The sequence below is a fragment of the Anarhichas minor genome, unplaced genomic scaffold (genome assembly GCF_050575085.1).
Source record: "Anarhichas minor isolate MPS153535 unplaced genomic scaffold, ASM5057508v1 ptg000026l, whole genome shotgun sequence".
Classification (NCBI taxonomy): Eukaryota; Metazoa; Chordata; class Actinopteri; order Perciformes; family Anarhichadidae; genus Anarhichas; species Anarhichas minor.
Genome location: NW_027466472.1, coordinates 8,902,501 through 8,916,115, shown reverse-complemented (window position 1 = coordinate 8,916,115; position 13,615 = coordinate 8,902,501). Strand labels below are relative to the sequence as shown.

The 13,615-nt window shown below is 39.7% G+C and overlaps 1 protein-coding gene across 1 annotated transcript; it reads left to right on the top strand.

The window, feature by feature from the left end:
* The first annotated feature begins 628 nt into the window (after positions 1-628).
* On the top strand, positions 629-8,467 carry LOC142959146 (solute carrier family 13 member 2-like). The gene is made up of 13 exons (XM_076100342.1): positions 629-730; positions 3,238-3,366; positions 3,463-3,599; positions 3,975-4,220; positions 4,535-4,544; positions 4,793-4,962; positions 5,522-5,644; positions 5,741-5,950; positions 6,232-6,326; positions 7,359-7,474; positions 7,571-7,732; positions 7,886-8,023; positions 8,339-8,467. The coding sequence occupies exons 1-13, from the start codon at positions 629-631 to the stop codon at positions 8,465-8,467; spliced, it is 1,767 nt and encodes a 588-aa protein (XP_075956457.1).
* The last annotated feature ends 5,148 nt before the right edge of the window (positions 8,468-13,615 follow it).

Below are 13,615 nucleotides of genomic sequence, written 5' to 3'. Positions count from 1 at the left end.
TTATGTACAACTAAGTGCAAACTTGAATTACAAATGGTTTACTTCTCCTTTTTTTTTTTTTTTTTTTTAAATCTGAAAGTATTTGTTCCTCAAATAACCGTCAAGGACTTCGAACGTAATTCGATAGAAACTCAAGGTTGCCTCAAGCAATAAAACATCCATCATCGTGCTCTCTTGCAAAACCTTTTAACCTTTTCACTTCACACACACGGTGGGAGGACGATCTGGTTTGTCTACATTTCAGCCTCTGGCAGGCTTTTCAGAGGACTCACAACACTGTGTTCTGTAAGTTACGCCCACACAACTTTTCAAATGGAACTTTGTTTTTTATAGATTGCTCTTTCCTCTTCAAGACATTGACAACACATTGATGCCATTTCAGACATGCCCCCCCCCCCCCCCCCCCCCCCAAACACATGGAAACAACACACCCAGGACATGCAGGGCCCTCACTCTAATAGTTAATTTTTAATCTTTTTCAGGGTGACAGACTTTACACACAGCCATATATATACTGTGGCTTTCTGTTACTGTCTCTTAGTTAGCACAGTAGGGTGGTGTTGCTAATTATTTTTTTCTCTTGACTCTTCAATACTTTGGATGTCCGTCACACCTTGTGGATCGTATCATGGCTGGGTTTTTTAGATGGTTGTGGAGGTATAGGAATTACATTGTGATAGTCCTGACACCTCTTTTACTTCTGCCTCTGCCCCTTGCCAGCCCGACCCTGGTAAGAAAACAACCATGTGTATGAGTTTTCCCTGTCGTAGAACGTATCTGCAGAAATATTTGACTTCAGACCTGCGGAATAGAGATGGCTTGTCTAATTTCATAATGTATATTAGTCCGAAGCTATGCAATATAATACATTCAGCCCTTAAATGTTGCTTATTTTGTATGTATATCTATATAGGTTAAATTATGTGTTTTTCTGATGTTGAGGTGCTTCGTTGTAAATTCTCAACGCTTCTCCCAAAACTTTAGCGATGACGAGGTTAGCAAGAAAGCCAGTGAAGTGCAGCTCGCATTCCTTCAAATCAAAGCAAGTGTAGCTTCAAAATGCAAACTATTGTAGAATGTGTTCAATTAAAGGCAGAGTGCAACTTTTTCCTCTCCATCTGTACTGATGGACACATGGTGCAGTTTATTCATCAACTGTGGAGCTACTGATTGAGAGCCATGCTGGAGATGGAGTAAATAAGATAACTAACGTGTTGTAATATTGTTGTCATTTGAGTTAAACTAGCTTGATATGATGGATTATTTTTCGTAGATCATAAATCGCTTCCAACGTCCTTTAACCACTCTCACTGCACATTCAGGGTTAACGGCTTAAAAGCTGATCCGACTAATTTAGATTAAATGACGGGTCTGTCCTGCCATTTACCAAAAACATAATCACAAGTCAAACATCAAAGAACAGATCTGATAGGACTTCACGGGTTTATTATCATATCTAAACTTTGGCCAAAGGTGTTCTGATAACAAGATCAATGAACTACTTCGATGGTCATTAAGGCTGATGCATCAATACCACAGATGCCCAACGAAACACCATTCAGTTCCAGATTCAGATACTTTTACTTCTATTGTAGCAACAGTAATTCCAATGCTTAAAATCAAAGAACAATGTGATTATTAGGAGCAAGCAATGCAAAGGTCACAGTGCCCTGACTTTAGATACGACTCTGTTGTAAAAATGCACGATACATAAGGGAAGTGGCAGAAGAGATTGTCTTTGTGGAGGAGGTAGATATGGTAGGTAGGTAGAGAGAGGTGCTATTTGAAGTAGAGATGTGTTCAAGTGTTAATGAGGCAAATAAGGGCTGACCATGACTAATGCAATGAAAGTGAGGAGTCAGAAGAGCGAAGAATAGAGGCTCATTAAACAAACACTAGCAACAGAGTTCAGGTCTTAGACAGTGACGTGTACAGTAGGGGGATCTTTGGATCTTTGAGTGAGTTTTTTATGCTCTCTGAAAGATGTATAATCAAACATATTATACGGTGTTTTCAAATGCATATAACATGCAATTCACTTGAGCGGTTGTATTAGTAGAATTTAACTCAGAAAATGATTATACTATCAAATGAAAATCAATTTTCTGCTATCTTTTTTTCCCCCTCAAATTTAATCATTCAATCCACAAAGTATTTTTGAGAGAGAGAGAGAGTTCCTATGTTTCTGTATCCAAATCTGTGGCCACATTTTGGGAAACTATTGCAATAAAATGAAAATGATAATCAAAAGGGATCAAAGACCTCAGTCTGGAAGGACATTTGTTGCTTTACATTGTCTTCCTAGCTGCAACATGGCCAGGAGAGGCCCCCGTCATTGACCCTTTGTACCATGTAATCTTTGTCTGTGATAAATTGAAAAGTGGGATCATGTTCAGGGGCTCAATCTGTCCCATTTAATCAAAGACTACAACCTCTGTTCCTATTCAGCTTGTCACAACTCCTGTACATTTTAAAAGAGATGAGCATTATTATAGCAAACTATAACACCGTTACACTGTTGTTGTTTGGTTACATCTTTGCACTACTGTTTAGTTTAGTTAGTTAGTTAATTTATTATTATTCTATTTATATCTGTTGTATATATTGTGCATTTGGTATTTAAGATTTTTACTCTGTTATTTTATTTACCTGTACCATAATTGCTGCTGTAGCGAAATAATTTCCCCTCGCGGGATTAATAAAGTAACTATCTATCTATTTTATGGCTTTGTTTCTGGTTCAGCTGTTGTAAATGGAACATACAGCGAAACAAGCAACTAAGCACAAGGAACTCAATTCATTTCCTTATTCCTTGACTTTTGTCAGCAGTTATTTGATGTTTGGTTCGGTTCCGGACAACTACACAGACTAAAGCAGGAGTTTACTGTGTGTGAATAATAAATTTATAATGTAATTGTTTTATGACTAGCTGCAAAGTTTCAACACCAAGCACATATATGTAGCATTTCCTTGTTTAAAGGAAGTTGTTCAATGTACTGATATCAGAGAATGATTAACCACGCTAAGTGAATTACAGTAAGTTAGCCAAGGTTAAGAAGTTTATGGTGTGTTGTGGTTTCCTTACAGGCTTTAACGGGATTCTCTCTCTTGAGTAGCCATCACTTGTACACAATTGCAAAAGTGCATTTGACCACTTGTGTAATTGATGTGTAACATACAGTGTATATACTGTGTATTAAGGCTGTTAAGGAACATATTCCTTGTCTGTCATTACAGCCAGCAAAATGTGGCTACGTAATAATCCTCATGGCGCTGTACTGGTGTACAGAGTGCATCCCTCTGGCTGTGACCGCCCTGCTGCCTGTCATTCTCTTCCCCATGATGGGCATCATGGATTCAAACGAGGTATTTCCATCTGTTTACTGCACACACACACATTTTAATAAACCAATTTGAATTAGTTTGACCGGGATTTGGGTTTCTTTTTCTTCTCTCATCCAGGTTTGTATTCAGTACCTGAAAGATTCCAACATGCTCTTTATTGGTGGGCTGCTGGTGGCCATCGCTGTCGAGCACTGGAACCTGCACCGGAGGATCGCCCTTCAAGTGCTGCTTGTTGTGGGGGTGAAGCCATCTCTGTGAGACTTTTAAATACTACAAACTGCAGCTACAATATAAAGTGTGTGGAAGAACTTGACTGGCCTGCACAGAGCCCAGACCTGAACCCCATCCAACACCTTTGGGATTCAGTGGTAGCCCGACAATAAGCCAGGTCTTATCGTCCAGAATCAGTGGTCGACCTCAGTAATACTCTTGTGGCTGATTGGGAGCAAATCCCTGCAGCCAGGTACCAAATGTTGTAGAAAGCCTTCCCAGAAGAGTGGAGGCCGTTTTAAAATGTAATTTTTGAGTCCACATACTTTTGGCCATATCATGTATATCATTTATCTTCTGTTTCTCTTCACATGCCGTCTTCAACTTCCATCTAATCATTTGTTTTGCGTCCTCCCCAGCCTGATGATCGGTTTCATGGGCACCACAGCCTTTCTGTCCATGTGGATCAGTAACACGGCCTCCACGGCCATGATGCTGCCCATCGCCAACGCTGTGCTGCAGCAGCTGTGTGACACAGAAGCCAACGCTGAAGAGAGGGATTATAACCAGTCTGCTGCGATGGATGGTCAGGATAACCAGGCATTGGAGATGGGTGACACCAAAGAGAGCCAAGAGCTTAGACAAAGGGCCATCGACATGGGTGTGTATGACGGTCTTTTTTAATGTTCTTTAAACTTTTCCTTTTTACATGTTGAAGACTATTTTTTTTTTTTACTGTTGTTCTAATGATGTTTTGCAGATAACCATGACCACAAATACATGAATGAAAATTACATTATATCAAGTAGGTGTTTTTTTAAAACTTTGTCTTTGAAGTTAGACCCTTGTTTGAAAAAGATTAATAAACGGTCAAAACAGAGCATACCCATTGATTAATAATAGTGCCACAGTACAGGCCAAATGCATTCCTGCTCTGGTTTGTATCAAGTTTCAAAAACTTATCCTAAACTATGAAAAGTGCTTGTCCTGTTTATAGAATTTGTATTTGTCAAGAAGTTTGGTTTAGTCACCCAAGATGTTACCTGCTGCCTTAGTGAAGATATGTGTCAAACTAAACTTTCACAGAGCTCTTGAAATCCAACTTTGTTAACTGTGTTAAACAATTACAGCAACTGGTAAAACATGGAAGCCCAAACAGTAAATGTATGTTGCATTCAAGACACAACAATTAAGATGTCTTTTCAATGCTGAAGGTCTGGACTCTGCCCCCCCAGAGGTCTGTGACAGGAGTCCAGAGGCCGAGCTGCGCAGGCTGAAGAGGGAGAAGAAGTATTTGAACCTGACGAAAGGCATGAGCCTTAGTGTTTGTTACGCAGCGAGCATCGGTGGGACGGCCACCCTCACTGGAACCACACCCAATGTCATCATGAAAGGCCAGATTGATGAGTACGACCTGCACAAATGAAAAAAAAAAAACACACGACACTCATGAGCAAGTTTCCTGGATGCAGATTAACTCTCTGGTCCTGGACTCTACCTGTGAAAACAAACCAAGATACCCAGTTATAACTTCCTTTACTCGTAGTCTGGTGGGCCAGATCTATTGCCACCAATATTCACCGTAGTAGGCTGTTTCTCTGGTCAACATTCTTAAGGTTTTGTTAACATTTTATTCACAGCTTGCATTGTTGAGATCTAGGCATGTGGTAACACCAGTTAACCACAGTGTCTGTTAGTCTGTTAGGTAAATTGACTTGACAAGTTTTAAACAAGGCTCTAGTTTGACTTATTATTGTTGTTAGGATTTTTAGGATATAAAAAAAGAAGATTTGAGCACACTCATGTGTAGGATCATTCTGATGAGGGATGACCAAAAAAAGAAAAACACCCCGGTTGTACAAAACAAAACAATTGCTTTGTTTTGTACAAAACAATTGCTGGCAGTTGTAGGCTTGCGTGTTCTACAGTTTTTGAGATCTCAATGTTTTCTTTTCATCATCAACAGACTCTTCCCAGATAACGGAGGCATAATCAACTTTGCAAGCTGGTTTGGCTTCTCATTCCCCAACATGGTGCTAATGCTCGTCTTGGCTTGGTTGTGGCTGCAGTTCATGTTTCTGGGCTTCAAGTAAGTAATAGACTAGTGTCATACTCTGGTGTGATATCTTATGACTACATCCAGATTATTAAAGCATTATTTATTTTTAACGTTATGTTATTCCAGCTTTAAAAAGACCTTTGGATGTGGCACAAAGAACGAAGGTGACAAAGAGGCATACCAGGTAATCAAAGATGAGTACAACAAGTTGGGCAGGATGTGCTTCGCTGAGGGTTGTGTACTGACTATCTTCACGTTGCTGGTTCTTCTGTGGTTCACCAGAGAGCCTGGGTTCATACCCGGCTGGGCCACTGTGCTCTTCAACAAAGACAAAACGTGAGTACAATAGCTCTTTGTCGTACAGCTTTTCATGACTCCTCAGTGAGAAAGTGAAGAGGTGAACAGTTAACCAGGCGCTAGTCCAGTATAGGAGGAGATAATAAGGGTCTACTTTTTTTTATTATCAATCACTGAACTTGGGTCTTCGTGGTTAGCGAAGTCTGCAGATGTTTTATCTTTGTCTTTGAATCACTACACTAGCCTCACGATAGTAGCCTGAGTATTTTCGCAATGTTAATACATGAAATGCAGACACTTCAAATGTGTTTTCTCATCAGGTACGTCACAGATGGCACCGTGGCCATATTAATGTCATCACTCTTCTTCTGCATCCCGTCCAAATTACCCAGATGCTGCGGGAGGTCCGAGGATGGTAAGACAGCTGGCATGTTTCAAATTTTGTTTAAGAAACGGGTGCATTTGTATACATATCTTATTATAAAAAGGTGAATAAATTGACTTTTTTGAGGATCACATCAAAGGGTAATTAAATCGTAGGTCAACAGGTATTTTCACGTTTATGCCGTCATTTGTTGAGAGACATTGATAAAATAGTGATGAGAAAATGTATAAATCATGTTTTAAGAGGAATGAAGCAAGAGGGCATAAACGTGATCTCTTTTAGGCCCTATCTGCATGTCTGGACAGAACAATTTGAAGAGTTCATTCACTGTTGCATCACATTTTATATTTGCGGTTTAGTTTGTCACATGAAGATAGGAGTGCAGTTTTATGAGCATGTTTGTCCTCTATCTGAGTACTATAACAACCTAAGATACAGTCAATAACCTTTACTGCCCGTGAAAACTCTTCTAGCTGATTCAGCGCTTTTCCGACAAACGTTGTCCCAACTCCTTCCTGAATTGTAGCCTGATAGCCCCAAGGTCAAGCCTGTACAACAGTACATGCTGTGCTGTTCCTTAGACAAATTACTTTTTTATCAATGACATTTTTTTCCCCCCCTTGGTAACTTAAGTTAAGCGTGTCTTGCTCTTGCCTACAAGCAACAACTTCTCAAGTACCCGTCAAAAAGTGGAAAAGCAATGTGTTTTGAACACAGAGAAGTGACACAATGATTAACACACACTTAAAAGGAAAAGGTTTAAAAGCTGTGAGGCAGACTTTGAGGTGCCATAGTCCGTTGGAAAAGGGAGAACATTAGTTTGAGAGTGAATCCACTTACAACAATGCATTTTTATTATGATTTTGATGACTTCCCTATTCATCCCATTTACTTTTTATCTTTACAGACGCATTCGTAGTCACAGCATCTTATCTGTACACAATAAAAGCTTGTTTTTTCTAAAGTTGGTTAAGATATATCATTGTTTATGACTGCCCTAACCAATAGTTGAAAAGACACTGTCACCTCTAAAGATTGCCTTTTTTCTCCTCGTTGTAAAAGGTGCTCCTGCTGAAGCCCCTGCACCTCTGCTTAGTTGGGACGTCGTCCATGAAAAGATGCCTTGGAACATCCTTTTGCTTCTGGGAGGAGGTTTTGCATTGGCACACGGAAGTGAGGTAACGCAGTTGATCCTCGAGTCCACCTCTTTCTAAAGATAATCTTTTCTTTAAATGTTTGGACGCTAATGTGTGTTTTTCCACCTTGCAAAAAAGAAATCTGGACTTTCGATGTGGCTGGGGGAGAGTCTCATACCGCTGCAGAGCATCCCTCCTTTTGCCATCTCCATCCTGCTGTCTCTGCTGGTGGCAATGTTCACTGAATGCTCCAGCAACACTGCCACCACCACACTCTTTCTGCCTATACTGGCTTCTATGGTGAGACAGGACGTCATCCTCTCTCAATCGAATACTTAAAACAAATGACAACAGATTCTACAAATAAACTGCTGTTCCTCATCAACAATGAAGCCTTGAAAGATTTATATCAACAAGTGTTTGAATGTCCCTTTTTTAATTGGTTTAATCCAGGCAACTGCTATCAAGATACACCCACTGTACGTCATGTTTCCCTGCACCATCTCGGCCTCGCTGGCGTTCATGCTGCCCGTAGCCACTCCACCCAACGCCATCGCCTTCTCCTACGGCAACCTTAAAGTCATGGACATGGTAAGACCTTTTAGTAAAGTTAGACCTCATAAGGGCGCATGTTGACATTCATGCAGTGTTTTGGATAAAGGCTCATATCTAGTTTTTGGATAAACGTCTTATATTAATTAATCCTTATATCTGATGATTATCATCTATTTGCACACGCACAATATCCTTAATATTACCATGGAACATAAGCTCTGGCAGACTGAGCACCAAATGCAGTGTGTATATTGACAAATTCATATCCATACCTGTTCTGATGGCGTGTTGACAAAACACTGTATCCCAATATAGTAGTTTTATGTTGTATTGTTTTTCTGATTGTTTCAGGCCAGAGCTGGATTCGTTCTGAACTTTGTTGGAGTCATAACCATCAACATTGCCATTAACACGTGGGGCATGCCCATGTTCCAGCTGGGTACTTTTCCCAGTTGGGCTAATGAAACCAGAGCTCCTTGAATGTGAACTCAGGAAAATGGACACGGAGAAATTGGGGGAGATTCACAATATCTGCGTATTGATTAGGATTGGAGGACTGGAGGATTGGAGGACTGGGCTGGCAAGATGACTTATTATTTTTATATACTCCAGCCAGTACAGCTTGATGTGCATTGAGGCCTGTACTTGAGACGGGTTATTCAAATTATAACCTCCCTCACATTGTGATGCTCATCAGAAACCAGCTGGACATGCTGACTGGAAACATTGGAGCACCTTTTGTTGATGTTTTGACTGAACTTGAGTGACTTTAGTTCATATAGATAAATAATCTCCTAGACTCTCAACCAAGCACAGGGGCGTCGTTAGGCTGAAGCCCCCCTAAAATGTTCTTCAGCCCCCCCAAATAATTTGTCATTATTGGCTTTAAAAAAAATTATATATTTTTATTTTGGTGATGTCATTAAATTAAACTATTGTTTCTGACATGGACAAGTTATTTATAACTCTAACATGCTACATATGTGCATTTTTTTTATCTGCCTCTAATGCTATCCTGCTCTAGTCCTATAGTGTTTTTCTCTGTACATTGCAATCCTAGTTTGACTTGATTATAGTGAATGCATTGGCTGCCTTCCATTTCAGCCCATCATACAATATTTATCATTCGATAATTAAGATGTACTTGAAATGTGTTTTTTTATTTTTGTTATTCATGTTTTTTTTTCCATTGAATGGTATATTTGACACTGAACTAGTTCATCTTTATCTCAGTGATAGTGTCCAAATGAGCATAAAATATCACTGGCATGTAAAAACTACACGGACAACAAAATAGATGTAAATGTTGATCAAAATCTTATTCCCTTCTGCTCATAATAAAACAAGTAAACAAGCAGGAAGATTATTTCTCTCTCTTTATTTGACAAAAGTTCATATTTGTGTCATTTCACTATGACCCTGAAATTCTGTCTCTTGTGTTATCATATACTGAATGCAAGCAAAACTACAGAGCAAAATCACACTCTTTCTGATTGAACCAATCTATGAACTGTCTGAAACAATGGATTTTTCGCGGCCCCAAATGGGCCCCAAAAAAAATTGCCGCGCTGTCTGTCAACAACAGAATATTCAGCTTCCAGGAAAATAAATCTTTGGAATAGAGATTCTACAGGATCAAGGGCTCACTGTAGTTTTTGAGACTGTTATGACTGTTATATGTAATTTAATGATGGGATCAAATCTCATTACATCCATAGGATTAGGACCAGGGGGTCCTCAATTGATTTAAAGAGCGCAAAGAGCACAGAAGGCAAATCTCTTCAAAGGGTCAATGTGGGAGAAATGCAAAATGATGGGAGGTAAGAGAAATCAACTATAGGAAACTGATTGAAAACATTTCCTTGAACCCTTTGACAGAGGTCTGTATAACTGCTGTATGTGAAGAGCAAAGGGGATTTTAAAATGGGGAAACTACAGTACACATAGGTCAAAAGCATAAACAGTTGGGAAATCCAAAACATTTTTGTTTAATCTAGCGACCATTCTTCTGGCGAAGACTGAAAGACGGCATCATTCAGACGGAAAAACTATCACTCTTGTTGAATCGGTGCTCACAGTAATGGAAGGTAATGAAGGTGCGATGGATGCTTGTTATCAGAGGTAAGACAATATCATTATGTTGGGACATCTTCTGTCTTCGTATTTTGGTCCCTTTTGATCTTTTCCCAATCACAAATAGAAAAACTGCATTCAGAATGGGAAATGCTGCAGTACATTTTCTGTTTAAAAGCTCAGATGAATTGTTAGTATTTGGGATAATTCTCAGGTTACTGACCACGTGCAAGATTCTGTTCTCAATTATCATAAGCTCTGGAGAGCTTTGCCACTTGACTGAACATATAGCATTTCTAAACACGTTATTTTTAATATGGCACCTGAATCAGCAATGATATGGTAATAGTGACTATAAAAGACAGCTGCACATTTTAGCTATGAAGTATCCTTGGGACAGGCAAATTAATTGTGGAATTTATATAACCTTACCCTGAAGCAAAAATGTGAAGTATTCAGTGATAAATCTCGCTGCCACAGGGACTCAATGTTTTCCTCCAGGTTTTCAAAAGACACCCATAAATCACCATTTATATAGAATTAGATTTTCCTTTACTTCATATTATACGCGCCTTCTGATTTACAATTATTTCTTTATTTGAGAAACTTATTAGAATTGTTATAAAACTAAAAATGTTATTTTTTTAAATGAACCATAAAGTAACAAACTTGTTGCTTCATGCTTTTAATTTGCTAGGACAGACAAGCTAAGATGTTGGTCCCTGTAATGTTTATAAACTTAGTTCAGAATGTATTATAACAATCTGATAAAACGGTGCTGTAAGAAATCCTGCCTTCAGGAAGGTTACTCTGTTCAGTGTCTGTTGACGATTAGAACGGTTTTGAGACTGCAGTTTGTGTTGAATTGATGGTGTCTTTGATACTTAGAGGGCTGCTAGACAAATCTGAGGGGTTGTGAGACGACACACAGAGCAGAAGAAGCATATTTCTGCCTCACAAAATCATGTTTATATTTTAAGACTTTATTATTTTCAGGCCTATTGTTTTTGAATTGCTGGATAAACTTACATCTTCAAGGATTTTTATCTTCATCGTTATTGCAACAAACACCAGGCTCCAATTCTCATTCAGATATCCATCAACAATGCCAAAAGCAGAGATTACTTGGATTGCTCTTAAATCATTTAGATCCAGATGTTGAGTCAACATGTCCACCTGGATGACGAGGTGCTTATTTTCACATGGCAGAAGATTATAAATGACATCTTCCAATGACGGTTACCTTTCACCGTGTTGTAATTGAGTTTTTGACCAGAGTCTTAGGTGACGTGTCATTCTTGAACAGATGCAATCCTTGTGGGCAGCCAATAACTCAAATTAAGAAAAATTCTTTGACTGGTGCTTAATAATACTGACAGCTGATGATTAGAGCAGATTAAAGAAACACAGCTTTGATGCTTTTAGATCATAAAAAGGTAAATAACTAGCTCTGCAAAACATGATATTGCAACTTCGAACACCCAAGCACTGGAGCAATTATTTCCCAGGAGACAATGAGACTTTCACTGAAGTGGCCCCTGGAATCTGTTCCCACATTACACCCTCCTCAAGAACTCCATCTTTGGCAAAAAGAGCCTTCGGCAGTAGCTGAAGCCTTGCACTGTAACACGAGAGTTTATTCAATCTGTAATGAATCCTCTATCTCTCTGTCATTCTGCCTCGCCCTCTCACTGAGGACAGAGTTTGTTCAAGGTATACCAACGAGCTATGGCTAGGACTGCTTTCCAGGTTCATGGGGAGGATAGGATAGGAATCTACCTGCATTGACATACCTCTACTCCCTCTCCGACTTTCTCCTTTATTTCTCTGCCTCTCTTACTCTTTGAGCCTCATGTTGTCACTGGAAAAGTTTCAGAGAGGAATTTCTCAAGAAAAAGGGACAAATGCTTGAAAAGACGTGCCAAAGTCACCATGGAGCATCTTAAAACATGCGTAGGAGCTGCCTGATGTTCTAAGATTCGTTTGACTTCACATCCTGCAGCCCATTACAAACCCGTTGGTGGGTATGTCCATTAGTTATGACAATAACTAATGGACTAGGCTGCATCAGAAACTGAAATTTCTAGATCGACAGCTTCTGTCTTCCAGAGTAGCTAGTGCTTTCGGTTCAGTTTGCTCCAGCTGTAACTTTAAGTGTGTGCTTGCATGCTTTAGATGCACAAATGATTCTGCCAGGGTCTACTCGTGCACAGGTTTGATGAAGAGTGCAACAGTTAAATGGAACTAGATCACATTATACGGCGTTTGCTATGGGCGAGCTCAGAAACCAGGGCACTGCGCCCGCTCTCTGCCACTGGCTGTGATCAGTAGTGTATCTTATGTCCCGTTCAGACAAGTAACCATTGAGTCAGGCAAAGAAAGACTGATGGAAGGAGGAAGAGAGCGCTGCCAGCTGCCAATGACTGCACCAGTAGATGTTTTGGAACCTGTTGCAGCAGGTTTTTCTTTCTGTATATCTTATTGCTGGGCTAGTCTGGACGAGTGCCAACACACACACACACACACACACACACACACACACACACACACACACACACACAGACAGACACACACACACACACAATGAGTTTGATATTCCGAGCTGCCAAAATCTGAAACCAGCCCATCGCTCATTGCCATACATATTTAGACAGTCAATCTAATCGAAGTGCTTCAGCGTGAGGGTTGAGGGGGCGTGAGGTGCACAGATCCACGAGGGATAATGGGCTGAGATGTGGACAGAGGTTATGGCTCTGACTGAGAAAATCTGACTGAAACTACAAATCCGAGTCGAGAGGGGGCAGTTATTGTTTGCAAAGTTTAGGTGAGTTAATTCGACAGTTTTCCAATAATATGAAGGAGGGTGTTTATGTAAACTGCTGCAACAATTTTGCTCTGATTTGTACTCCATGTTTGTGTGAGAGAGAGCACACAGTACTGCACTGATACTGTTGGCACTGCTGTGGGTGCTGAATGCTTGTTAACCGCTGTGAAATTGTGAGCAGCAGCCTTCTCATGTCAACAATACTGACAAAACACTGGTAGTATATTATCCTGACAAATAGGAGAGCAGATGTGCCTGTCATTGTCTTCTAATTACCATAGACATTAATGAGCCTATACTTCGCGAACACTTGTGTAAAATACAAGTGCCTCAAAGTATTCCCATGTGATGCAACTTTATACTTCTACTCCACTACATCTCAGAGGTAAATATTGTACTTTCTACTCTATTACTGTCCAGTGAAATTTATGTATCTTCAAATTTTGTGATTTTCTGAAGGACAAAATGTGGTTTTATGTGTAAATGTAAAGATTCTCCTACTTCTTAAGCTAAATAAACAATCCACTAAGCCTCTTGGATGAGCTGGAAAACTCATGGTCACAAAGCTGAAAACAGAGATCTTTCTCTTTTAGAGATTTGTTGTTCTCACAGGACAGCGATCATATGATGATTTTATAGAATATGATGTATTGCTGTAGATTAAACTACCCAACAGTATATAAATGAGTTAAATTAGCACAACAGGATTCTGTGCCAGTATCCATTTTGAA

Excerpts from the sequence above, each read along its gene's own strand:
- LOC142959146 (XM_076100342.1), top strand. The coding sequence starts at position 629 with ATGGCTGGGTTTTTTAGATGGTTGTGGAGGTATAGGAATTACATTGTG. Across the intron at positions 5,645-5,740 it reads TTCATGTTTCTGGGCTTCAA|CTTTAAAAAGACCTTTGGAT; the intron begins GTAAGTAATAGA and ends ATGTTATTCCAG. Across the intron at positions 7,733-7,885 it reads TGCCTATACTGGCTTCTATG|GCAACTGCTATCAAGATACA; the intron begins GTGAGACAGGAC and ends GGTTTAATCCAG.